At 36.7% G+C, this 26,952-nt stretch overlaps 1 protein-coding gene across 1 annotated transcript in view; it reads right to left on the bottom strand.

The window, feature by feature from the left end:
* Window positions 1-26,952, bottom strand: part of LOC107739102 (talin-2) — a 158,796-nt gene that overhangs the window by 8,276 nt on the left and 123,568 nt on the right. Inside the window, exons 30-52 of the mRNA XM_016551100.1 lie at window positions 25,938-26,077; window positions 23,816-23,909; window positions 23,044-23,133; window positions 22,834-22,956; window positions 21,967-22,110; window positions 21,671-21,832; window positions 21,412-21,489; window positions 20,366-20,547; window positions 18,529-18,661; window positions 16,985-17,086; window positions 16,402-16,572; window positions 16,049-16,195; window positions 13,945-14,046; window positions 13,738-13,857; window positions 9,369-9,515; window positions 8,487-8,653; window positions 8,157-8,340; window positions 7,614-7,739; window positions 6,356-6,472; window positions 3,756-3,941; window positions 3,294-3,401; window positions 3,109-3,214; window positions 1,180-1,304 (exon numbers count right to left, since the gene is read on the bottom strand). Coding sequence (XP_016406586.1) covers window positions 1,180-1,304; window positions 3,109-3,214; window positions 3,294-3,401; window positions 3,756-3,941; window positions 6,356-6,472; window positions 7,614-7,739; window positions 8,157-8,340; window positions 8,487-8,653; window positions 9,369-9,515; window positions 13,738-13,857; window positions 13,945-14,046; window positions 16,049-16,195; window positions 16,402-16,572; window positions 16,985-17,086; window positions 18,529-18,661; window positions 20,366-20,547; window positions 21,412-21,489; window positions 21,671-21,832; window positions 21,967-22,110; window positions 22,834-22,956; window positions 23,044-23,133; window positions 23,816-23,909; window positions 25,938-26,077 — 3,054 coding nt within the window. The remainder of the gene's footprint in view (window positions 1-1,179; window positions 1,305-3,108; window positions 3,215-3,293; window positions 3,402-3,755; window positions 3,942-6,355; window positions 6,473-7,613; window positions 7,740-8,156; window positions 8,341-8,486; window positions 8,654-9,368; window positions 9,516-13,737; window positions 13,858-13,944; window positions 14,047-16,048; window positions 16,196-16,401; window positions 16,573-16,984; window positions 17,087-18,528; window positions 18,662-20,365; window positions 20,548-21,411; window positions 21,490-21,670; window positions 21,833-21,966; window positions 22,111-22,833; window positions 22,957-23,043; window positions 23,134-23,815; window positions 23,910-25,937; window positions 26,078-26,952) is intronic.

Consider the following 26,952-nt stretch of genomic DNA (forward strand, 5'->3'; position numbering starts at 1 on the left):
GTCGGCATTAGGCCTATTTCTGAATGAAATAATACAATTTCCTCCTAAAAAACAAATTTTTTAATACACATAGCATATTTTAACCATGCAGCAAACCTTTTTTAAATATTTTGATAAATTACTGAAAAAAGAAATAATTAAATGACTTTTTAAACAGTTTAACTGATTGTATTAATCGGTCAAAATTCTTACGGTCGGTTAACCGGACGGTTAAAATGAACATCCCTAATAGATAGATAGATAGATAGATAGATATACAGACAGACAGATAGATATACAAACAGACAGACAGAAATATAGATATACAGACAGACAGACGAGGCACAGAGAGATTGATGGACAGACAGACAGACATACAGACACAGATAGATAGATAGATAGATAGATAGATAGAAAGATGGATAGATGGATAGATATATTGATAGATAGATAGATAGATAGATAGATAGACAGACAGATATATTGATAGATAGATAGATAGACAGACAGACAGACAGACAGACAGACAGACATATACAGGACAATAGATGGATGTTGTCTCTCTGTACAGTATTCCGCCTGTGGCAGTAAATGTTAATCACTAAGACACTCAAGGGGGGAAACAGTTTCAGCTCTGAGTGGCAAAATGTGGATGAATGCTTTTTTTTTTTTAGGTGAAAAGAATCACTGACAGCTAAACTATAATACAGATGGATGAAACAATAAAAGAGCTTTAGGGAAAATCATTTCTAAAAAGTGCTGACCTTCTTGGTGATGAGTTTCAGATAGACTGACTAAAAGTTCAGCATGCTCTAAAACGAAACTTCACAATACTGAACAATTGAGATGCAAGACAGATCACAAAAAAGCCCAACAAACCAAAAACCAGATGATCATTTCAAGTTCAGTGCTCACCAGACTGCAAAATATAAATTGTTAATGTACAAAAAAAACAAAGAAAATGTTACACAGATGTGCGCAAACTTCCCAAACACCACGAAAATACAAAAACACCACATCCTGAAGTCTTGAAGTCCTAAAATTACAAAAACAACATCACCTCCCCTCAAATATAAAATAGGAATGAAACGTTCCCGCAGCCTTTGGTGGAAATGATCTGACATAGTTGTGTTGGCGGGCTGATCACAGCATTGTGTGTGTGTGTGTGTGTTTGGATTCAGAAGATGGATGGAAGGATACCTTTGGTTTGGCTCTGGGCTTCAGCTGCTCCAGTTTCTTAGCCGCAGCCTCGATGGACGCAGCAGCACCCAGGAGCTCTGTCTCCGCTATCACCGTGGGGTCTTCTGGGTCCACCCACTCTGAACCTGAGAGGATGTGCAAACAATGTCAACATGACCCTCATTTTCAATGCACTTACAATGTTTATATATAATACATGCACATGGAAAGAGTAAACATGGTATGACATGAAAAAACTGATTTTAATTAAAAAAATAAAGAAAAAAAAACATGCGATTCAAACCAAAAACCGCCTGTATAGAGAAAATCACATTTCACCACAAGACCCTTACAAAAATTCAAGGAAATAAATCCTACTTTTATGAACCCCCCCAATTATTACAGAAAAATCTCAAAAATTATAATAAATATATAATATATAAATATAATAAATAATAATGACAATTTATGATAAATGCTAATGCTAATGTATGATAAAGAACGGATGCCACAACCTTTAATAACTATAACTTTAAGGTAAACAGTGCTGACTGGCAGGTCATTACAGTCACAATCATTCATTAATTGCTTAGATGAACGTGCACATCTTTACGTTAATAGCCATTTATGGAGCAAATATGCTTCGCAATACATTCTCCTTTACCAACGTTCAAGAGGGACTAAAAGACGTCTGTTTTGTTCAAACAGCTTGTGAAAACAGATGGTGAGAATGTGTTTGAGGATTATGTTAAACCTGAGGGAATTCAATTCTATCCCTTCTTCTCTTTTCTCTCACACTATAACTCATTGTATGAGTGTGTGTGTGTCCATGCTGGTCAGTATTCCGTCTCTACGTGTGTGGCCTGATATTGGAGAAAAACAACACTGTGTATCATACTCACCTCCATCTGTGGCAGAAAAGGAAAAAACAACAAAGTAGTGTTATAGAAAAGAGCAAGAGAGTGCCTTCAGCCCAATGGCTGTATTAAACCTGCACAAATTCAGCTCAATCGACCTGCCCCCATTAGCTCTCAAACTCATATACCATTACCAGGCCTGCATGAGATCTGTGCTTGCGGAAAGCTCAGCAGAATTTGACAACCCATCATTCGCAAAATTAAATTAAATGTGTTAGATTTTTTCATTATAATTGGATTTTGGAATAAATATTTTAAAAAAGACAATACTGATTTTTAAAAAATAATTATAGTGCAAATAGAACTATATTTAGAGGAATAATTCACCCCAAAATTACAATTTGCTGAAAATGACCTACCCTCAGGCCATCCAAGATGTAGATGAATTTGTCCCCTATTGCCCTCTCACATAAAAATCCATTAAGATATTTGTTTACTTTTGGTCTGTTTTTGCTTGCAAATGGTGTTTGATCTGTGCATTTTCTCTCCTGATTCAGACGAGACGAGTTTTTCCACAATATTATGTATAGAGGACTCATTTTTGCTGGAAGCAACAGTTTGAAATGAAAAACATCTTAATTATGGACTTATTACAAACACGCAGTTTTTCACTTCACAATGTGATTACTTGTGGATTACTGTGATTTTTTAATAAATTGTTTGGACTCTCATTCTGACGGCACCCATTCACTGTAGAGGATCCACTGGTGAGCAAGTGACCCAATGCTACAATACATTTCTCCAAATCTGTTCCGATGAAGAAACAAACTCATCTACATCTTGGGTGGCCTCAGGGTGAGTTCATTTTCAGCAAATTTTCATTTTTTGGGTGAACTATCCCCTGATTACAAGTCTTTTTTATTTACATAATTGTAGTAAAAAACTATTTTAATCCATTTTTTCACATTAATTGTGTTGCTCCAACAATATTCAATAAAAACAAATCCTTTGGGACCAAAAACAAAAAGAAAAACAGAATTTTCCTTGCAGGACCTTCAATCCCATTGTAGCATATCCATTTGTGTGGGCTCACCTTTCATGGCTTCAGCAGTCTGGATGAGCTCCGTGACTGAGCCCGCCACTTTCTTGGACAGTGCGACCAACTGCTGTTTCTGTTCGGCCGTGGGTTTCTGCAGTACCTGTGTGAAGTAAACACACGAGGTTAATCCTAGAACCCCAAGCACAAAAACATCCTGTAAAAACTGTCAGCCCACTCACAAGCAGGACGTGTTCGAGCAAGTCGGTGTATCCAGTTGTGCACTCGATGCCGTAGAGCAGAGCTTTACTCCTCACATCCTCACCCACTTCTGGATGGTACGCGGCTTGCTGCAAGACATAAACACAGATTTATGGTATGTGATGATTAGCTCCAAATGGAATCTGCAGATTCTTGTAATTTTGAGGGAAAAATCTGTAGCTTTATAGGAATCTGTGGACTGTAGGAAATGCATTACATCATGACGACACTAGAGGGCGTAATTTAGGAGTCAAAAGAAGGTTAGTGCCAAATGAATTTGAGAAAGAGAGCAAATGTCATTCATTGTGCATTGTGTGTGAGCACAACAAACTAATTTTGCTGGCATTCAAGTGTTTGTGGATTTCCACCGTACAGTTGGTCAGCATACGGTGAGATTGTGTTTGTGTGAATGGGCATATATGTGTGTGATGGTGGATAAGCACCTTGCAGGTGGTCAGCATGTCAGAGATGGCTTTGCGGCTCAGGTTGGCAGTGGATATCACGTCCTCCTGCTGAGCAGAGTTGCCTGCTGCCACCGCTTTGGCCGTCGCTACGGTGATGCCCTTGGTCATGCGGATGAACTCTTCTGGGGTGGTAGATTTCTCCGGAACGTCCTTGGATTGGAAAACCTGGAAAGCAGATGATGCAACAGTCAGGGAAATGAAGAAATATTTTATACATAATAGAAATAACATATCTGCAACTCTTCAGTGAATCATACATTTTTAGAATCAGTCGTATGACCAGGGCTGATTTTCTGTGCACTAATACAGTAATGCCATCAGGATTTCCTAAAGTCCTGATGGGCATCTGATAACAGGAGCATTAAACCAGAAGATAAATCTCATGCCTTCCTGTACCACTATCTCAATCTCTCACACGGCCTCTGATAAGTGGAGCAGGGATGCCCATGGGAGAAGGAGAACGAGGAGCAGGTGGAGAACAGGCAAAGCTCACAGGGTGTATTATTTTGTATTACCAGTTCATATCACAGATGGATGGGTTTTTACCTCTGTCTGGGGTAAAATTAATTAGGCTGGACCAAATTGGTACTAATTCACAGCCAGATTGTTATACAAGTTGATTGTATTAGCATCTTAATTAGGATCAAAATGAGCATGACATGTACTAACTAGTCCCAAGTGCTTAAAGGAATAGAAGAAGATATTTTGACAAATGTCTCAGTAGGGGTGGGCGATATAGCAAAAATATCATGTCACGATTTTTTTTCGGGAAAATCACGATTCACAATTTTATCACGATTCTTTGTCATGTTGGTTTTACTATTTTGCATGTTGTCTGAGCAGTACAGCCAAACTAATTTCCCTATTTTAAAAACAAAGCTTTACAAGGTAACAAAAAAGAATGGCAGATATTTAGGCTGAAGTGGGTGAAGATAAAAATCGGTGTCATTATTTTACCTTTGTTATTATAAAATAAGAACAAAGATACACATTAAATACACATAACATACAAATAAAACAAACAATGCTTTATTTTTCAGGTACGGTAGGTGTATTTAGCAGTAGCATTCAAGAAATTGAATGAAGAAATATAAAAATTAAACACTATATACATTTCAATCAAGAGCAGTGAGTGATTTTTCTCAGTTTTTTTGCTTTATTAACATTAAAGTGATAGTTCAGCCAAAAATAAAAATTATGTTATCATTTACTCACTCTCAAGTTGTTTTAAACTTGAATGAGTTTCTTTCTTCTGTTGCTCAAAGTTATTTTGAAGAATGTGGGTAAACAAACAGTTGCTGGTCACCAGTGACTTCCATGGTACAGTATCCCTCCCCTCCCTATTGTCAAAGTCAATAGGGACCAGCAACTGTTTGGTTACCAACATTCTTCAAAATATCTTCTTTTGTGTTCAACACAAGAAAGAAATTAATACATGTTTGGGACAACATGTGAGTGAGTAAATAATGACAGAATTTTATTTTTTGGGTGAACTATCCCTTTAATGACAAGGGGCATCATGTTTAGTACTGATGCCTTAAGACCTGCACTCATCTAAAGGTGCGTTTACGCCAGGGGTGTCAAACTCATTTAAGGTTGAGGGCCGGATCGGAGAAAATGCCCCCTTGTGTGGGCCGAATTACCTTTTGTTAAACCCTAGTTTGCTCACAATTACATTAATATTAACCATACAAACTACAATATAATAAAAAAAAAAATTTTATAATATTGTTTAAATCATCCTGCGGGCCGGATTGGACACCTCTGTGGGCCGTGTTCGGCCCGCGGGCCGTATGTTTGACACCCCTGGTTTACGCCATATCGTAATTACTGTGATTACGAGATTCCAACTTGTAAAAAGCGTTCACATCCTCGTAGAACTCGTAATTATAACTTGTGAACTGGGAGTTTTCTGAGAGCTACAACTTGTTCCACTACCACCTGACCACATAAGATTCATTAGGCGCTATGTTTAGGCATTGATAGTGCGATAGTTCTGAGCCAAGGGTGTGAACACTTCCAAGTAGAATGACACGTGCTGTCATCTCGAAATTACAGTAATTATGACATGGTGTGAATGCAGCATAATATACAGGCATGCATCCGTTTTTCTCTCAACTGTCTACTTTCACTTTAGACATAACCAACTGTTTATATGAAAACCTTGTGTGTTTTTGACATTATTAGCGCAATCAGATGCAAAAGATAACTTAGTCCAGATCAGGCGCTGTTTGACAGACTTCTTAGTGTGAGCGAGCGTCAAGTGTACGTGCTTAGAAAAAGCGCATGTCAGAACGAAATGTTTGAATGAAACTCACGATACTACGATATTTCTTCAAAAGCAGAACGTGGAGACATTTTGATCGTCCAAGATCAAAAATCGTGATATCGCACACCCCTATGTCTCAGTGTTTTTTTTAGTCCATACAATGTTGTTTAGATCCCATTGACTTTCAAAATATCTTCTTTTGTGTTCCACATACAGGTTTCAAATGGCATGAGGGTTAGAAAATAATGAAAAGTGGGAAGCACATTATCTCTTTGAATATTTCAATATTCACACAAAGAATGTTGCATACAGTGAGTTCCTGTTTGATGCACTCAATAGTGGCTTCAAGAGCCCTCGTCCCGCGAGTGGCTTCATCTTCCACCGCTTTCACAGTTTTCAGTAGAGAGGTCACGTTCGTTACCATCACCTGTAACATCAGAAAACATAGGGAGGTCAAAGTCTCGGACTGTCTTAGAACTCCTTTTTCTGCTTTATGTATGATAGCTTAAGTGAGCTCAACTAGAGAATGTCAACAGTTTTGTGGCCAGTTTTTCACCTGACACACTGAAATAAGGTCAGATGCAATGCTATGACAAGAACAGCTGTATCAAACAGCTCAGTGAAATCAGAGAGGTCGAGCAGATTCTGTTCTTTGTAAGGTAAAAAACTAACATCAGAAAATGGTCAGGTGATCAAACTGGACTTTTTAATGGACTACAGCTGAGGTCAGTAATGGATTACAAATCTTGCTTTAGGCAAAGTTAAGCACAAAAGGATAAAGAAGGAAACCTAAGGAAATAAAAGGAGGCCTAAGACAAAGCCCTGTGGTACGCCACCACTACTTTAAACACACACTGAAGAAAAAAGTGCAATGAATGTCTGAAGCAAAATCCCAGAGGATCTGAAGTCACCATATGCTGGAGGAATGTAAAAAGTTTTTCCGTGAAGGTCACAACAGCATAACAACTCAATATTTAAATATGCTAAATAAAACATATCATGTTGCATGTATGTGGAAGTTAATCCCAGAGGTTTATCTCCAAGCCTGGAGATAGTTTTATCACTTCATATAATAAACTGCGTTATCTGATCCACAGAATAACTGCAGAAATGAGTGCCATTATAATTTAATAACTTTTAATTAGGATTACAAAATTAATCAGTATTGCCATGTAGCAAATCATACATGGCATTGGAGAGAAGACAGAAAAAAGAAGAGAGGAAGGGAAGGAAGCAGTCCTTATGTTGTACACACACACAGCTTGGTTCTGTACCCTGCAGCGTGGCCACTGAGTCACTCACATATACACTATGATCACTGTAAGATAGGGTTTGATTTGTGGCCACACACCAAGATGACAGCAAGTGAAGACAGCACCCAGCCAAGAAAATGAGAGACAGGGCCAGCTGTTAGACAGGTGTAGGCGTACACACACACACACACACACACACACACACACACACAGATAGTCATCAGAATAAGATATGATCCTCACTAAGACGCATAATGCTTTTCCTACAAACAGGAACTTACAGACAGACATGCAACATTCTTCAACCAAACATACCTTGGCAGCACTTTTCAGCTGATACATGGACGGATCGTCTGCTGCCTTGCCTGCGGCACATTTAGTGGCACTAATCAGCTCAGCCAAAGCTTTAGCAACGTCTCTGATAGCGTTTATCAGTACCACCTGAAAGAGATAGAGAGAAGCCTTTATTCACAACCACCTTTAGTCATGATATGCCACTGGCTTTATCCACCCCCATGATGCATTGCACACCTCCAGTGGTGCAGTTCTTTATCGGAACCACCTATATAATAGCATACAAAACATTATGAAACATTAATCCTCAACAGGTAATTTAGATTTTGGCCAGAGATGTGTCATGATACCTGCCATTGGCTGTGAGTCAAAGAGTGTCTGCACCCAAACGTCGAGACATTTGAGAGGAGAGCTAATGGTATTCTCATTACACTGAGTCAGGGTGTGAAAAAGGATAAATATAGTCCAGGATAAAAATATAGGAGCAGACAGAATTAGAACACATTGGAATTGGTAATGTCTACTGAAATTTTGGCGTTGTGAAAATCTATGTGAAATGTGCACCTGTGTCTCGGGGTCCTCTGAGCCCATGCTCGCAGCGCCCAGTTTGACCACATCAGTGAGCTGTGTGATGGTTTTGGCAGAGGACTGGGCCGCCTGGGCTAGTTTGTCCTGGCTCGATGCAGCACCAGACACAAGCAGCTTGGTGTCTTCAACCAAAGCTTTAGCGGTTTTCAATATGTTCTCTCTGAAGTGTGCAGAAACAAATACACTTCAGATAACACAACAGACACTATTTTTGGAGCTTAAGAATATGCAAAACATTAATAAAACAAACCTTTATCATTTTATGTATGTGATGCTGAAACTGTGGTATGCTCTACTAGGTCTCACCTGTGATCTGCGAAAGACTCTTCGTTCTCTGCGTTAAGTGTGCCGGCAGAGGCGAACATGATGGTGGTGTCCAGATCAGCGATGATGCCGGAGACAGAACTGGCTGCAGTTATACAGGCTTGAGTTCCCTTATTACCAGCCTGCAGGGCTGACAACACCATGGACACCTGCAGGAGACAGTGAATCACACTTCATTATAAACTCCATAGGCAGAGCTGGGACAGCTTTCTAAGCCTGTAGCACTTTTCTTGGGTGTCAGTAATGAAATGAATATTTAATTTAATGTACTACATTTCTTTATTTAAATTATATATTTTTTATTTGTTATTAAAAAATGTTTTATTAACAAATATTATAATAACAATGAAGTTTTAGAAGGTTTTGATTAATAATATAATTTAAATATATCCTTATCATATTCTGGTCTCTACATAAGACTTTGGTCCCTCCTTCAATATAAGTTTAAATATAATTTTTAACTGTTTTATTATTCACAATGTGAATATGTGCACCGCGGGGTTCCCAACCACATTCCTGGAGTCCCCCCAAAACTGCAAGTTTTCCATGTCTCCTTAATCAAACACACCTGATTCAGATTATCAGCTCATTAGTAGGGACTCCAAGACCTGAAATGGGCGTGTCAGACAAAGGAGAGATGCAAATTGTGCAGTGTTAGGGGGGCTCCAGGAATGTGGTTGGGAACCACTGCCTTAGCAAGTGTAGCATACTTCTAAATAAATCAGCAGTATTTGTAAGCGTACTCAGAAGAGGCTTTCAAAACATTATTTTCTAATACGGTAATGAAAAGTTAATAGAAACAAAACAAAGTAATGCAGCAAACCGAACAGAAGTAACAGCCTCCCATGTCCTGAGCGAGCCTACCTTCTCTGTGACAGCACGGGCATATTCGATCAGCTCTCTCTTGGTGAAACTGTCCGTCGGGCTCATCTGCAGGGCTCCGGCTTTCTGGACCAGATAGATGCAGCTGTGACCCAACTCCTGAACCCGAGTCTTGATCTGAGATCCCACCTGGAAATACAGCCATGAAATCAAGTTTAAGAAAGAGTTGGCATCCAAGTCAGCCTGAATCTGGGTCTAAATCTGAATGTATTCGTGCTCTGCGACTGCTCTAAAAGCCACTGCCTCCGTTCAATAAAACTCTATTCAATAATTAAGAAGTGATTGTGATGGCCTTTGAAGGGGCCCGACAGCACTGTATGTTCATTACCTGACACACAGATCCATGGGTGGGCGGCTCTTCATTATGAATATCACAACGGGCTTTTAAGGCTTGTGGGGGTGCACGGTTGCTATGGTAATGGTAATGGCCGCTTATGTAAAACGCTAGTGAAGAGAGAGCTGGTGACTACCGCGTCCACGTGTCGGCTTCCTTTTTTCAAATGTGGAGAGAGCAAAGGTGTGAAATGTGTCGGCTTTTTTTATTTGTTATTAAAAAATGTTTTATTAACAAATATTATAATAACAATGAAGTTTTAGAAGGTTTTGATTAATAATATAATTTAAATATTCTAATTAGAAATACATATTATATTATACCATTGTATTATGGTATTGTATTATAACTATAAATAATTCGTTTTGAAAGGTTATTCAATATATTATAATTACATCATTTATATAGTTTAACAATATAAAATAACATAATATATAATATTTAACAGCAAATAATAATAATTCAAGAATGTTTTGTTTCATATATTATAATTATAGAATTTAAATAGTTTAATAATTCAATTTAATTGTATTATGTTGATTAATGTCAGTGCCCTTGTTTTGTCTCAAGATGCACAACAGATGTTTTTTTGACGTTTATAAAAATTACTTAAATTTCCTAATTGAACTATGGCCTAATCCTGGCTTAGTCTAAGCTCTGACTGTGAAACCAGGACATAATTATAATAAATTAAACAAAATGTATTATTGCTATTTTGTTAAATATTATTTAACAAATAATATAATATAATATAATATAATATAATGCGTGTTCCTACAAGCTACAATAGACGCTAATGTAAACTGATCCTAGATCTGTATAAACATAACTGCTTCCACTATCATCAACATCAGAGAGAGACAAATATTGAGTGATGGGCTCTGACAAACAACTGAAAGAAAGATGGACAAGTCCATTAAAGTGAGACCATTACACTGACACTTTCAGAAAGAGAGTGAGAGAGAAATAAAGAACAATGGTGTTTTCTTCACGAGTAGATGAAAAACCATAAGGGAGGCATTGGAATGCGACCATGTCTATTCACGTTTACTAGAGAAATTATTGCAGGCAGAGCTGAGGTTTGAACTGAATGGGGCTGGTGGGGGACGCGGACACATTTAACAGAGCTCATTTAAAGCAGTGAGGGGTCACAGCGCCACCACAGCGGGACAGACCAACTCCAGCTACTGAGATGTAATCAAAGACAATATGACACACTGATGAATGTCATCTACTCTATACATTCTCAACCGGGGCTTCCAGCATTCATTCCAACAATGGTATAAAAACAGCTGAAAAAAACCCCAAACAAAAGCTATGAATGAAAAGTGTAGTCATTGAAATGAGCAAGCGACTCTCATTGTGCCTGTCTGTGTTGTGTTTGCCAGGGTGTTGCTATGCGGTTTCTATGGTGTTGTCGTTGGTTGTATGGCCTTTGTTATGTGGTTGATATGCTGTAGCAAGTTTAGTTGAAAGGGTGTTGTTATATGATTGCTAGGATGTTGAGGAGGGTAGCAAGCGCGTTGCCATGTCGTTGCTAGGGTTATGGGTGGTTGCCGGTGTGTTGCTATGTGGTCACTAGGGTGATGTGGGTATTTTAAAAGGTGTTATGTGATTGCTACAGTGTAGTGGGTAGTTGAAAGAGTGTTGCTATGTTATTTCTAAGATGTTGCAGTGGGTAGCAATGGCATTGCTATGTGGTTTCAAGGGCGTTATGGATGGTTGTTACGGTGTTGATATAAGGTTGATAGGGTGCCATGGGTAGTTGAAAAAGTGTTGCTATGAGATTGCTAGGATGTTGTGGATTGTAACATGAGTGTTGCTATGCCATTGCTAGGGAGTTGGTGGCTGCATGGGTGTTGCTATGCTATTACTAAGGTGTCAAGGGTAGTTGAAGGTGTTGCTATATGTTTGCTAAGATATGGTTATGTTATTTTTAGGGTGTTGTTGGTGGTTGCCAATGTGTTGTTAGGGTGTTGCAGGTGGTTGCATAGGTGTTTCTGTGCTATTACTAAGGTGTCGTCAGTAATCAACAGGGTGTTGCTATGCTATTTTAGGGTGTTTTTGGTGGTTGCCAATGTGTTTCTAAGGTGTTGTGTGTAGGCGACAGAGTGTTGCAATGTTATTGCTAGAGTGTTGTGGGTGGTTGCATAGGTGTTTCTGTGCTATTACTAAGGTGTCGTCAGTAATCAACATGGTAATGGCCGCTTATGTAAAACGCTAGTGAAGAGAGAGCTGGTGACTACCGCGTCCACGTGTCGGCTTCCTTTTTTCAAATGTGGAGAGAGCAAAGGTGTGAAATGTGTCGGCTGGTGTTCGCACCCTTGTTCACAGACTTAACTCCATGCAAAATTGAAGTATGAGGTTTGCTATACAACACTGACCAAGTTGCATGTGTTTGCACTAAATAAGAAGGTGTGAATGAGTTTATTTTTATTATATTTAAGTGGTTATGATACACAGTTGTGGATGAGATTAGAGAGTGAATAATGACCTACTGAATAAATAGAGAGTGAATAAAGATTTTCAGTAAATTTTGATCTATTTCTCACAAATCTATCGAATGGTTTCAGAAGACTTGGAATACAGTGAACAAGTGCCATTTAAGATGGTTTTTATATGGTTTTTCAAAGTTTTTTTTTTTTTTAATGGTTATGATATGCAAACACAGGTGAGATTTGAGAGTAAATAAAGACCAAGTTTTTCAGTAAATAATGACTTAAGTTTCTGTTATAACAAAAGTATATACTTTTTTCTGTCAACATACTGTCTTACCATAATAAAGGCAAAAATGCAAAAAAAAAAAAAAGAGAGATGCATTCTGTAGCTTTTTTGCTTTCAAGAACCACTTGTAAGGTGAAGAAGTCTTTTTTTTCATATTTGAAGTCTTGTATTATCCCAGAAAAACTGCAAAAAAATCTTCCTCAACTCTCTCAACTCAAACTTTATTTATAAAGCACTTTCAACACCACGACTGGAACCAAAGTGCTGTACAGAGAAAAAAAAATATATATATATAAAAACAAATAAAAAATAATAATAGTAAAATAAAATAAAAAATAAAAATAAATAAATAATAATAGTAACAACAAATATCATACACAGCTAAAAAACATTGTCAAAAGCTAGAGAAAACAAATGAGTTTTAAGCGAACTCTGAAAAACACCCGAAGTATAAATCAGCCTTTAGGAGTAGTTGATCATTTAAGCGCAGAGATCTGCTGGATTGACAGACACTAATTAAATCAGTAACATAGTCAGGTGATAGACCATGCACAGCCTTAAAAACATACAGCAACGCTTTGAAATGAATTCTGTATCGTACAGGTAAGCAATGCAGTTTGATTAACGCAGGAGTAATATGCTCTCTCCCCTTTCCCCGTTCAATTCTCAGCCAATTTTCACATGCATGAATGATTCTGAAGTCATTACTTTATGCCTATTTTATGCCAGATTTCTGCTTTTTCCACTACTTTACAGAATGTCATTTAAATGACACATTTTGAATACCTCTAAAACTGAATCATTTGACTGCTTTTGTTATTTTGATAAGTGCATTAAAGCTATATATTCACAGATTTTTCACAAATTAAGAATGCAGATTCTTATATATATATATATATATATATACACACACACACACAGTATATATACTTATATATATAAATAAGAATCGTCATTCTTATTTTGTGAAAAATCTGTATTTGATGGATATTTTGGAACTCAGCATCATGAAATTGGGTAATATGAGTTTTTGCAAATCAGCAGATCTTTTTTTCAAGATGCAGGGCTGTGTAATAATATAGTGCACAAGTCATATGAATTAAATTCAAGACATTTTTGGATGTTTTTTTTTTTTCATTTTCAAAGCTAATTCAGTTTCAGTTTTAAGTGATCTGTGTAGAGTTTATGTGAGGTTTAGGCCATCTGCGCGTCCATTAGCGTGTCTGCAGATGTGCATTTCTCAGGTCAATGCTCCTGTGGGGGTAGAGACACACTTACTGGACTGATCCTCACCTCCTCTGACTCAGCAGTGGCAGCTGCCAGACGGCCTTGTTGTGCCAGCTGGCTGTAATCCACCGTCACCTGAGACGCCAGTCCACCCAGCTCCTCCGGACATGTCACTGACTTCGTCATCTAGGGTCACATAACAGAAGTATAAGCTGTGATACAGTGACTAAAGATGTGAGAGGATGTTGAAGCATTTTGAGTGAGCATTCTCACCATTTCCTGCGCAGTAATGGCGATGGCTTTTGAAAACTTCACCATGGTGGTCTGGTAATCCACAAAAGTGCCATCAGGCTCTGGTGGAGTTCCTTCATCCATCTGTGAAGTAAAGAGACCTGGATAACAGCGATGTAATGCTGGATCAAATTACCGTCTTTGCGTTCTATCATTCCCGCAGAAAATGATCAGAGTGCAGATATTCAAATGGCTGCCATTGTCTTCCACCGTGAGTCATGACAGCATAATGACAGATTGCGTGCATCCAGAGCTGATAAATGGAGATGTTGTGCCAATTCAGTCTAATAATGAGATACAGAGGCAGCTGTAGTATCTGTGACACATTTACATATGAGTGCCAGCTAGAGATGACTTTGATCAGAAAACATTCTACAGATATCTAATAAAACAAAACAATATATATGTTAAGAAATTACATTGATTTGTAATAAAAAAGGGGAATTTAAATAAATTAATTTTAATATTTTTTATAAACTCAGAAATGATTAGTCAACATATATTTTATATTATATTACATACATATATATTACTATAAATATGAAAATAAAAAAATATAAATATTTATTTTACCGTTTTGGTCAAACAGTTCTGTTGTTATTCATATATACTTAATTATATAATTTCATACACTTATTTTCATATATAATAATAATAACAATAATAATAGTAATTATTTATTTTTATAGGGATTATTATTATTATTGGTCAATAACATTACTGCTTTAAAGATGAAAAAAAGTTAATATAAATATTGTATATAATGTCAATTAAACATGGTAGCTGCCATTACAAAAACATTTGAGTACGACTGATCAAATAAGACTGTGAATGAGTTTATGTTTCTGTATTTATGTGGTTATGATATACAAATGCAGGTGAAATTTGAGAGTAAATAATGATGAAATAAATAAATATCTATAAATTATTTTTTCTTTTTTGCCTTTTTAGTTCTTTGTGCACTTATTTTTCATTTTAATAATAATAATAAAGAATTGTGTAACATATATATACCAGTTATACAGTTTACTGGCCATATATATATATATATATATATATATATAAGGTAAAGTAAAGTTTAGAATAAAGGAAATGACCATGCAAAACTGAACACTGACACATACAGATAAATTGAAAAATCTCTAATAACAGCTGATAACTGATATGGTACTGATATATCATGCATTGCTGATAAATTTAAAAAAATAATTCACCCAAAATTAAAAATGTTGTTTTGTACTCACACTCAAGAGTATTTCAATCTTCTGAAGCAATATCATAAATATGTTTAACTATGTCACTTCAGAAGACAATATAGTGCATGAACCCTATGGACAACATTTATTATGTTTTTATAGCGCCTTTTTGTCATTTTGGAGCTTGATAGCTGCAGGTTTCATTCACTTCATTACGTGGAGATGAAAGGATATTGTGGAGGCAAACATCTTTTTTGTTTCACATAAGAAAGCAAGTCAGATTTGAACAAAATGGGGGTGATTAATGATGATAATTTCCATTTTTGGGTGAACTATCCCTTTAAAAATCTCAGTTAGATGAATTAAAGAGCTTTACACGACAGACAAGGAAAAGGCATATATGACAACTGTTGTTTACCTGGTGAACTCTTCATGAAGGTTATTGGGCTCTGAAGAATAGAATTTAACCCTGAAAAACAATCTGTATGGAGGTCCAACTACGACAGAGAGATTTTATGAGTAAGAGTATGTGTATACCGGAATGAAACAGACACCCAATGTCAATGACTATGAAATTTGTACATACATTTTAAAGGGAAAAAAAGACAAGAAGCTCTCCTTTAAGGTTATGAAAGATTGTTGTCATAGAGACAGGCATAAGTCAGCTAATGTTGATTCAGTGTGACTCAACGGCTTTTAAAAATGTTGTAAAGCGGTTACGCTATAATATAGAAAAATGCCAGAGAATCTATGGACTCATTTCACTGACAACATAGTCTTTTTTGGATTGCACACAAGTTTTTTTTGGCCATTGCCCCCTGATCTCCTGATATTAGCAATGGATTTGGAAAAATGGTCATCCACTATGTTTTCAATGTCGAGTCACTAACCCGTCCGATGGACTCAGCGATGGACTCCACCATGCCGCCCACCATCCCGCCCTCACTGGCCGCCTCGTTTAAGGTCACCATGATGTCATCAACTGCCTCCTTCATCAACTGGGCCGCTTCAGCTATGGCATCATGAGTGTGGGACGCCTGCAAAAACAAAAAAGTTAGTGGCTAATGGGATAAAGATGGCCAACACAGACCCATTAGCATCACTTCATCAACACACACATAATCAAAGTCTGTTCTTTCTAACCAGAAGCTCTATGAATGTGCCGTCAGATGCTGCAGGTGGTTTCAGAACATCAAGCTTTTTTCATAAAAACACCCCCATGTGTTATTTCCATGTGTCGTACCTTAGGGTTTCCTCCGCCCTCTTTGGCAGCATAGAGCATCTGTAGAGCAGATTCAAACAGGGTTTTGGTTTGATCCAGTATGTTCATCTGCTGCTGGTGGTCGGCATGTTTGGACGCCAGTCCCACCGACGCCACAATCACTGGCTCAAAGTAGCTCGCTAACTGAGTCACCTGGCGGAAAAAAACATGTGTCAAGACTATTTGGCATGCAAACATACAGTTTCCAGTATATATTTCAGGCAAGAGTGATATATAGATGGGAACTGATACAACTTTTCAGCTATTTATTCGACTGACAAGCTGACAATCGTTTTCAATCAATCTTGCTCCAACAAACAAAGCCGGATTTAATTAAAACAAATTGGACACACTTTTACAATGTGTCATAATGTAATCAATTCATGATGTTTATTCAAATGGCACTGTGTGATTTACACAAAATAGACATAAGATATATGGAGGTATGATGAAGGACAATGTTGTTGATCCAGGAACATTTCGTAATTGTGTAAAGCATTTGGCCAATCATGGACTGGCTACAGCGGTAACATATTTGCACTTCCACTTTTGATGTCCGAGTTACCTTGTGTCCGAGCTGAGCCGCTTCCCCTCGCGCTGCAGTGGAGATGGGGTCAATGAGGTGGCCGATCTCCTGCACGGCGGACGTCAGCTGCTCCTGTAAAGCCTGATGGGGGCAGAGTCACATTAGCATTTGCTCAAACACTAATGCTACATTTCATAATACCAAAATATTACTAGCACTAAAGTTACAAGGGGTATAGAATATGAAAAATATAAATTTGCTCCTTTGAAATCAAAGTGTGACAACTTTCAAAAGAACACGATTAAAAAAAAAAAACTCATTCTTTATTCAACAATCATCACAGAAACAATTAACACATGACTAGCCACATTTACATAGCGATGCCAGTTTTCCACATCATGCTCCACCGTGGAGTGAACAGTACATGGAGGATAGCCAATCAAAACAGATGTCATTCACAGTATATATTCTTAAAGGTACAGTATCCAATTCTTAAACTATTAAAGGTACAATAAACCTGTTTGATTCTGATACTAATCTAAAAAGGGTTGTTATTGTTAAATAAAACAAACTATTAAAAAACATTTTTGTTAATTGAAAAAAATCTGAAATAAAATATAAATATTAGATGAAAAACTTAAACTTTGAAAAAAAAGAGAGAAATGTTTCCTTGGAACTGAAATAAAATTAGCAAAAACTAACACAAACTGAAAGCTAAATGCGAATACAAAAAAACAAAAACTAATAAAAAAAAATGCCAAAAGCACATAAAATTACAAAAACAAACTAAAATTAAAATAAAACTGAAAATATAGAAATAAAGCTACTTCAAATTATTACAATTATAAAAGCATATAAATAATTCTAAAATAACACTAAAGCTGATACATAAAATCATTAACATGGAGAACTAGGTGGTGCCACTTAAAAATAAAATGAATCAAGTATTGATTTATTCATCCATTTAAAAAAGTAAAGAAATTACTTGTAAAATTGACGAATAGACACATAGATCTTTAAAAAAAAATTTTTAATTCATGTTTAAAAATGTAGTTCAATGCAGCAATTAAACAATACATGAATAACAAAATATTAAATGTCTTAAAATCCAGTCGAAATTTCATTAGCTGCTCCCACGTGTGAACTATCCAATGCCATTTTTAACAACAAGGCTTTTTTAAGTGGATAAAGAAAAGCAATTTATAGCATTTATCAAAATGCTATTTAAATGTTCCATTTCAAAATGATTTAAAACATTATTAACATTATTCTAAATATTATTCATCTATTATATATTATTACACAATATTACGCTCAATTTTATGCAACATGAGATAAATATTTTTAAATGTCTCTTTATTTGTTACATTGAAAAGTAGTTTATGTATTTTTATTAGTGATACAATACATTAATAACTCATAAAAAATTTTCTCCATAGATTCATAACGCTTGGCTTTACAACACAAGCTGTTGTAAACATTATAGAAAGTAAGACTGTACCAGAGCAACATTAATGAAATGTAATGTTACTACAGAGTGACGGCAGGTATTGACTAAACAGACAAGTGTTTTATTGGTTTACCTCCATCGAGATGTCGTCTCTGCGGGGCAGACTCTGACTCACGGCGGCGAGGGACACCTGCTCGATGTCCCTGATGCTCTTGTTCATGCTGTCGATGGACTGGTCACACTCCCGCTGCCCAGGGGCCTTGTCCCTATGACAACAGAGGAGAAGAGGTTGCTACAGGGTTGCCGTGGAGTGTTCTTTGGCTTAATTGAATTAGGTATTTCAACTCAATCCGGATATTCTACATTACAGTATCATAAAACAGGAGAGTCAGCGCAGACGTGGGTGTTTTTGCTCGCACACACACACACACACACACACACACACACACAGAGGGCTGGCTGAGCTCCAGTTCTGATTGGTTGATCTGGGAGGACAGTATGTGGAGGGCAGCGAGCCCAGCCGCTGTTCCTGCAACTGCTGAGAGTGTTACAGTCGAGAAGGCAGTGTCACTGACCTCAGATCAGATCGTCTGTTCGCACTATGTGCAGAAGCGTGGATGAGTGTCTGATCTGTGTTCAGTTTCCTCAATCACTCTCTGCACTCTCAGTAGAGAGAGAAACCCAGAAAGAGTCACTTACCACAAAATACAACCCAGTGACACCAGACACAAGCTGTTATTCAGCTATTATTTAGAGAAAAAAAGCCTTCAAACGATCCTTCAGAAAAAAAACAAACCTACTGTTGGCTTCTGGGAAAAGAAAAGTCTTAAAGGGGTCATATGATGAAAAAAATAATTAAATAAAGTTGTACTTGCCAGTGTTTTATCTTTTGTGTTTAGTTGTTATTATTATTCCTATTAATGTTTTATGGATGCAGGACTTTTACAGCTGATCCCAATCATTGATTTACTGTCATCAGTCCTGATTATTTAAACTTTTATCAAAACCTCTGCAATAACTATTTAATGTATATTTATTATCTTATGGTCACTGTTAACTGAATTAAAACACCAGCAATTTTGTAAAAGAAAGAAAGAAAGAAAGAAATACCATGTTGTTTAATTGATTATTAAAAAAAACACTTTTTAAAATAATTTATTGAACAGTTATATTGTGAATTATTAAAATTTAAAAGAACTGTTTTCTATTTGAACATATTTTAAAATGTAATTTATTCCTGTGATGCAAAGCTGAATTTTCAGCATCATTACTCCAGTCTTCAGTGCCACACGATCCTTCAGAAATCATTCTAATATGCTGATTTGCTGCATAAAATATTTTTATTTTCTATAAAGGAAAACTTACTTACACCAAACTTTTGAACAGCAGTGTTTGTTTAATAAAAACTTAAATCTAAACTAAATATTATCCATATTAGGAAACAGACACCAAAGAATAAACACACATTTATTAAATATATTTAAATGTATAATAAATGTAACAGGTGAAATTGATATGTTTAATAATTATTGTGACAGTTTTGTGTATTTATACATTCATTTGCTTAACTGTTGTTTTATTATACTTTATGTTTCAACTGAATATATTTAATATAATAATTATTCTATATTCATTGGCTTTGTTTATAACACATTCCCTGGTTTTTCAATTCACTGCTTGCTGGTGATATTACTTCCCCCGGCAGCTGTAACGAGGGGAACAGACTGTGCGAGGGAAGGTTTGAGAAGGGAACGAGAGCGCGTGTGCAGACTGAACAGCTGCTGCTGTTAATAACGCTCGCTCTCGAGTTATTTAATAGAAGTTTAAATTAAACCTCATCTTTTACCCGCATTATTATTATTTAACACCTGATGGAGACCGATGCCGCCGCAAGCTTTTCACATTCGCCAAACCGGTCACGTGCATCTTTCTCAACTGCTAAATCAGCTATTTATTTGCATGATGCTGACCTGATGGACGTGATGAGGCTCTTGATGGAGTCCGACACGGTGCGGGAATGGCCTGCCAAGATGGACCAGGTGGGCGGGTCTTTGGGGTTAAGGATGAGAGAGCGGGCGGTCTCTAATAAGTGGGTGGAGCTGTCCAGCATTGAACGAGCGGAACGAAGGATTGGCTCCTGGGCTGCTGAACCCTGGGATTGGAAAGAAATATGTTTAATACAATTCAGTTTACAGTGTTCTTTAGTTATTTTGTTCTTAAAGTCCCATAAAAATGTGTGTACCATATATAAAGGGAAAATATTAACCAATTTTTTTAAAAATAATTTTTTAAATATTTTTTTCTTATATAACCCATCCCTCAAAAATCAGAACATCAAATGCAAAAATGTTATCAATCACCCAAAATATTCGAATATTGATACAAACACAATCCTAAATAATTCTATTAAAAACAAACAAGATGTTAAAAACATTTAAGTAGTTGCTGTAAGAACAGAACCAAACTCCCACAAACCCCAAACAGACTGCGGTGATAAAATTGTCAGGGACTTGTGTTTAAAAACACCACAAAACTCCCATCCACACTCATTGACCTTTTAGACTTCCTGTGAGGAAGTCCAGTGTCAAACAGTCAGTGAATGGAGAGAAACCACTTTGTTTTGGCACAACATTACAGGCAATATTTCAAAGAGAGGAGTCGTCTAGTTATTCATGAAGGCAGTGTAGGTACATTTTACCATACTTTATACACAAAGAATTTGAACATGCACTACACGCACACATGGACCTCCAACAGATTAAGCTGAATTTATAGTTAATAACAACTAGATTTCAGCTATAAATCTGCTGTAACCTATAGAAAGATTCACTATTACACAGTTCGTCTGGAATGCCCAAAACAGACAAATCCTAACCCCAGAGCATTGCCTTGGCATTTTTAGATTTGTATGTCCTCCAGATTTGGTTCAAGATTCAAAATTTAGCCCTAAAAATTCAGTGGAATGAGTACCCATATACACACACACACACACTCACTCACTCACTCACTCACTCACACACACAGCTTCTATCAGCGGGGTCGTGGCCACTCTGCACCTCTCGCGGTTCTCATCGGAGAAATCCCCATCCAAGGCCTGAGAAACACAGCAGAGAGATCACACTTCAATCTATACACATAAACAATGCTTTATCGATGGTTATAAGGTTGCAAATGGTCAGACAAGCTCACGGTCTTCATGCTGATGCACAAGATTCAATCAATTCTCAGTTTCTTTGGTACCAAATGACCTTTTGGTAATTAACGGCAGGCTGTACCTTTATAGTTTTCACAAGGTTAGCCGTGGTATTGGCGACCTCTTTGGCTGACTGCACGAAATGTCTCCGGGCTACAGGATTGGCTGTTTTGGAAGACGCCAGACGACAGGCGTTGCAAAGAGCCGAGGTGTGCTTTGCAACAATGGTAGCTGCCGACAAAACCTACACAAACAAATAGATGAGAATGTAAGCCACAAAGATTAAAATCATTAAAAACACAAAAAAGCCAATCAGAATATGGCAAGACAAGTAAAAAATTAAGAGTGAAACTTGATACCGAAGAACCAAACAGTCACCTGGGATGGGCTGCTGGCCGGGTCCACCAGATTCTGGCAGGCCATCTGAATCGCCTGATTGGCTCTGGCAAACTGGATGGGATCGACCAATCCCTGATGACCTGACTGGCTGTTTGGGTCTGAGACTCCTACCAAATAAGAGGCCTGAAGAAAAATAAAGGCATGCTAAAATAATCAGCTGAGTAAATCAGTTGATAATTTCTATTCATTTATTTTATTTTTTTAATGTGTTATTTACATGTATTAAATATTGTTATATTAGTTACATTTATTTATATTTATATTTATTATTTAATATTATATTATATTATACTTTACATTTCCTAATAATAAATCGCATCAAAATTAACCTTTTTCCACGAAAAAGTAAAAAGTAAACAACAGACAAAACCAAGGCATCATGGACAGCAATAATTAATATTAACCATAGCTTACTTTTTTTTTTTTTTTTATTTATTATTTTTTTTTATGTATTATATATATATTTTGCCCTAAACCTCTGGCCTAATCACAGCCATGCTGATATAGAGCCGGTATCGCTCTCGTACTCGAGTGATATTGCGTATATATATATATATATATATATATATACCTACACATCAAGATATATTGAAACATTATATTATATCATATTATGATGGATCAAAACAAGCCCTATCCTACATTATTTCCCACCAACTATACAGTTACCCTCAGAAATGTCACTTTACCAAAGCTAAATGTTTTGCAAACGTGTTTTCAAGTTGTTGATTAAATCAAATGATGTTGATAAAACTTAGCTATTGAATTTATAATTGCATTCCTGAAGCACAATGTTACAAGTGCATTGTGGGAGCAGCATCAGACACTATCAGGCTGAAAACTCGCCTGTCCCGCTGCCTCAGTCAGCCCACACAGCGCTTTGGACGCCACACCCACGCAATCCCCAAACGCTGGCACGTTTCCCATCTTACAGTGCTGTGAGATTCCAGCCATGGATTCCCCGAGAACCTGTTCAGTCAGACGGCGAGATGTGTAAACATTTGGAACGAACAAGTTTCTTTAGAGAATTCTGGAATATTGTGATGGATTCTCTACCTTGGAATTCTCCATAACGCTCTCAATGCAGTCAAAATAAGAGAGATCGCTGACCGGCTCATTGGGATTGTCCAACATTCCTCGAACAGCCTGTGTGTATGTGGGAGAGGGAGAAGTTAATATCCTTTAAGATTTTGAACATGCCTGTTGAGATATTTCTAACTTACAGTATATCAAAGAATTTCAAGGCTCATAAATGTAATAAAAAACACACTACTCGGAAGATGAACAAAAAGCATTGTATGTGAGGATGAAACAGCCCATTTCAAAATGATTACTGGAGACACACACAGGTTTTGACAAATTATAATCATTCACAGACCCCAAATCATCATCGTTGGCTCTACTTGAGTACATGATTGACCTGTGGCTAAGGCCAAATATGATATAATGTTGATCTTATATGAATAAGACAACCAGAGAAGACCTAACGAAACAAAGAGGCCCTCATCTTGCTTATTTCATACTGTTTGTCGAAATATATGTGAAAAAATTCAAAACATACACACACACAAAAAAAACATATGTATATATATATATATATATACATATGTTTTTTTTGTGTGTGTGTATACAGTACACGCAAAGACACACACATAAAAAAACATAATATATTGTAATATTCATATTCATACATATTTATGTTTATAAGAAAACAATTACATCTGTTGACATTCATAGAAGTACAATATCATGATAATTTCATCAATAATCATCTCAAATATAAAATGTATAAAACTTTGAGAGACTAAGTGCGTGTGTGTTCAAGTACCTCGAGTTCTCGTAGAGCATTGTCACACTCTTTTTGTCCTGGTGCCTGCTGGGTACACAGTGTGATGAGTTGATTAATGCTCTCTGTGACCGCTCTGAAACAGAAAATCACACAGTCAGACTGACACAAAAATCTCCTTTAAAGACTTCACATATCAAATCTATTTTTCACAAACTCATTGAGCTTTCAGTCCCTTCTAAACATAGGAAGCAAACACTAACATTGAGGTCTTAGAAATGTACCAGAATCATGACAAAACTAGGTTTTGTTACACTCATATGAGCCAAGCTGCGAGTAAGTGTATGTGTGTGTTGGTATGTATGTGTGTCAGTCTACTCTCTCCTTCATTAAGGAAACTAAATCAATCAATCTAGCTCTAAACCCTCAGGAGCAGCTGCTTTCCTGTGGTACCTGAGAGGATTCTGCCGCTTGCACGCACTTTTTTTTCATCATGATAGGTACTTTCCACTGACTTCTATTGTTTTTATATTGAGCTAATACTATTTTCTATCCCCTTATTCTGGCCCTAAATGTAACTCAAGCCCAAAACCATTCTCCTTTTTTAGATTTTCATTATGACATTATTTATTGTGTCTATTATGCTGTACTATTATGCTTGTGTGGGGCCGTTGGATGGAACACACACATCTGACACAAAATAACAAACACAGAATCAAACTCAATAAAAACAAAACCACAAGCACAAAAACACTCAGAAGAAAATCCAAATAACAAATAAACAAACATACAAGCTAACCAAACACACACACACACAAACAAACAAACATGTGCACAAGCAAAAATACGCCCACACATAAACAAAACTTAAACACTAACAAACAAAACATGCACACTAGAGACAAAAGAATACTCACACAATAACAAACAAAACTCAAGCACAAAAACCACACTACAACCAAACATACACAATAACTAACAACTTAAACACTAACAAAACACACACACACACACCAACAAAACTCTCTCTGACACACTAATAAACACAAACATACTCACACAACAACAAACACAAACATGCCAGCACAATAACAAACAAAACTCAAACACTAACTAACAAACATACACACACACACACACAAACAAACACAACAAACAAAACTCACATAAAACGCACATTAACAAACAAACCTACTCATACAATGAAAAACAAAATGCATATTAATACACAAAAATACTCACACTAACAGACAAAACACACTAACAAACAAAACTCACACTAACAATCACAAACACACTTACACAATAACAATTAAAGACAAACATTCACACTAACAAACAAACCATTTGCTCAAACACTCATACACTAACAAACATACACACATAAACACAAACACTTGCAAACTAACAAACAAAAAAACAGATAAACAAGCAAACACACTCTACAAACATGTTTGCTCGACCTAGTAATGTGTATTTATTTGTTTTCCTCAAGGGGATATTTGGTAGACAGAACATAGATAATTCAACAGAATTCTATTGTTTTAACACTTCATTTTAAGGACTAATTCTCACTATTAACTAGTTTATTAGCATGCATATTACTATCATACTGGCTGTTTATTAATACTTATAAAGCACAAATAAACGCCTTATTCTGCATGACCATATTTTAGATCCCTTAATCTGACCCCACATCTAAACTTAACAACTACTTTACTAACTATTAATAAGCAGCAATTTACGAGTTTATTGAGGTAAAAGCTGTAGTTAATAGCTAGTTAATAGTGAGAATTGATCCCCAAACTAAAGTGTGATTGTTTTTATATACAGCTAGTTATAAATAATATAATCTAACCCTAATTCACACCCTTACAGAAAACTTTCAGCATTTTTACATTTACAAAAAAAAAGAAAAATACAAAACTTATTTACAGTGTTTAACAAATGAGGACGCCCCCAAAGGTTTTGTCAGATTTAGCTCACTTCTGGATACAAATGTCTCAAAATATGGTTAGGTAGGCATGTCCTTACACACTCATACACAGTTTCTCATTTTGCGAAAGCTCTTTCTTTTTGTCGTTGGCCAGCAGGATGACCCTTAGGATGACTGGTTAATGATCACTAAACTCTCCCTAGACTGCCGAATGAAGCTCATTCCTACCGTGCCGCAGCTGCGAGGAGGTTCTTGGCGTTTGCCGCCCCTGGATCTACGGAGAGGGACTTGGCAGCCAACAGCAGCTTGCTGGATGCCATAGAGATGTTCTTCAGGTTGCCAATCACCTGGATCTGGTCATCTTTGGACTATGGAAACAGAAGACGGCAGCTCAGCCTGCAGTCAAACTATGTTGTTCTTTAACTTTATTTCAGCAGAAAAATGTGCAGTGTTCTTTCAAAACAGGTTATATTTTATGGTTACAAAATTTAAAGGGATAGTTATTCTGCCACAGAATAAAAACAAAGGTAATTTCAACTTTTTATTTCACACTTCTGACTTTTCTTCTTGCACGATGTAAACTTAGAATGGTGAGAAAAACAGTCTGCAAGATGTAAACTGCAAGATGTTAACTTGCTTGTAATACTTTTCCATGCAATTATAAATGAAGAAAATTACAAACTTCATAAAGGATGCAAAATACCAGAAAAATATCATAAATGTGGTCCATACGGCTTACTTATGCAACATATTTCACGTCTTCTGTAGCCATATGACAGCTTTGTGTAAAGAACAGTGCAAAACAAGGCATTGTAGGCCTACTGAATTTTAATTATATGATACCACATAATTAATATTCATGAGCCAAGTTGATATGTTTTTCTAATTTTGCCCTTAAAGAGCAAAATGTGTTTTACACATCATTTCGATGGACACCTTAGTCCCACAGAGCTAGACTATCTGCTGATGGCTTCCGGCCTGTCCTGTCCTGCCAGATCTCTGTGTCCCACACTATCCCTCAGTCATCTTTTAATGGGCATGTCACGCTCCATCAACCCCTCTGCTCTCCCGCCTCTCCAAATTAATCAACAAAACATGCAGAACCAGAACATCATCAAAGATTTCATTAGGATGGAGCATCTTCATGCTCTCTGGAACAATTATGTGCCTGAGTGAATAAGATGAGAGGCACTAATTAACAAATGAATCAAAACTTCAAAATGCATATATAGAGTTTTAGAAA

The sequence above is a fragment of the Sinocyclocheilus rhinocerous genome, unplaced genomic scaffold (genome assembly GCF_001515625.1).
Source record: "Sinocyclocheilus rhinocerous isolate Xijiao unplaced genomic scaffold, SAMN03320098_v1.1 scaffold675, whole genome shotgun sequence".
NCBI classification, from domain to species: domain Eukaryota; kingdom Metazoa; phylum Chordata; class Actinopteri; order Cypriniformes; family Cyprinidae; genus Sinocyclocheilus; species Sinocyclocheilus rhinocerous.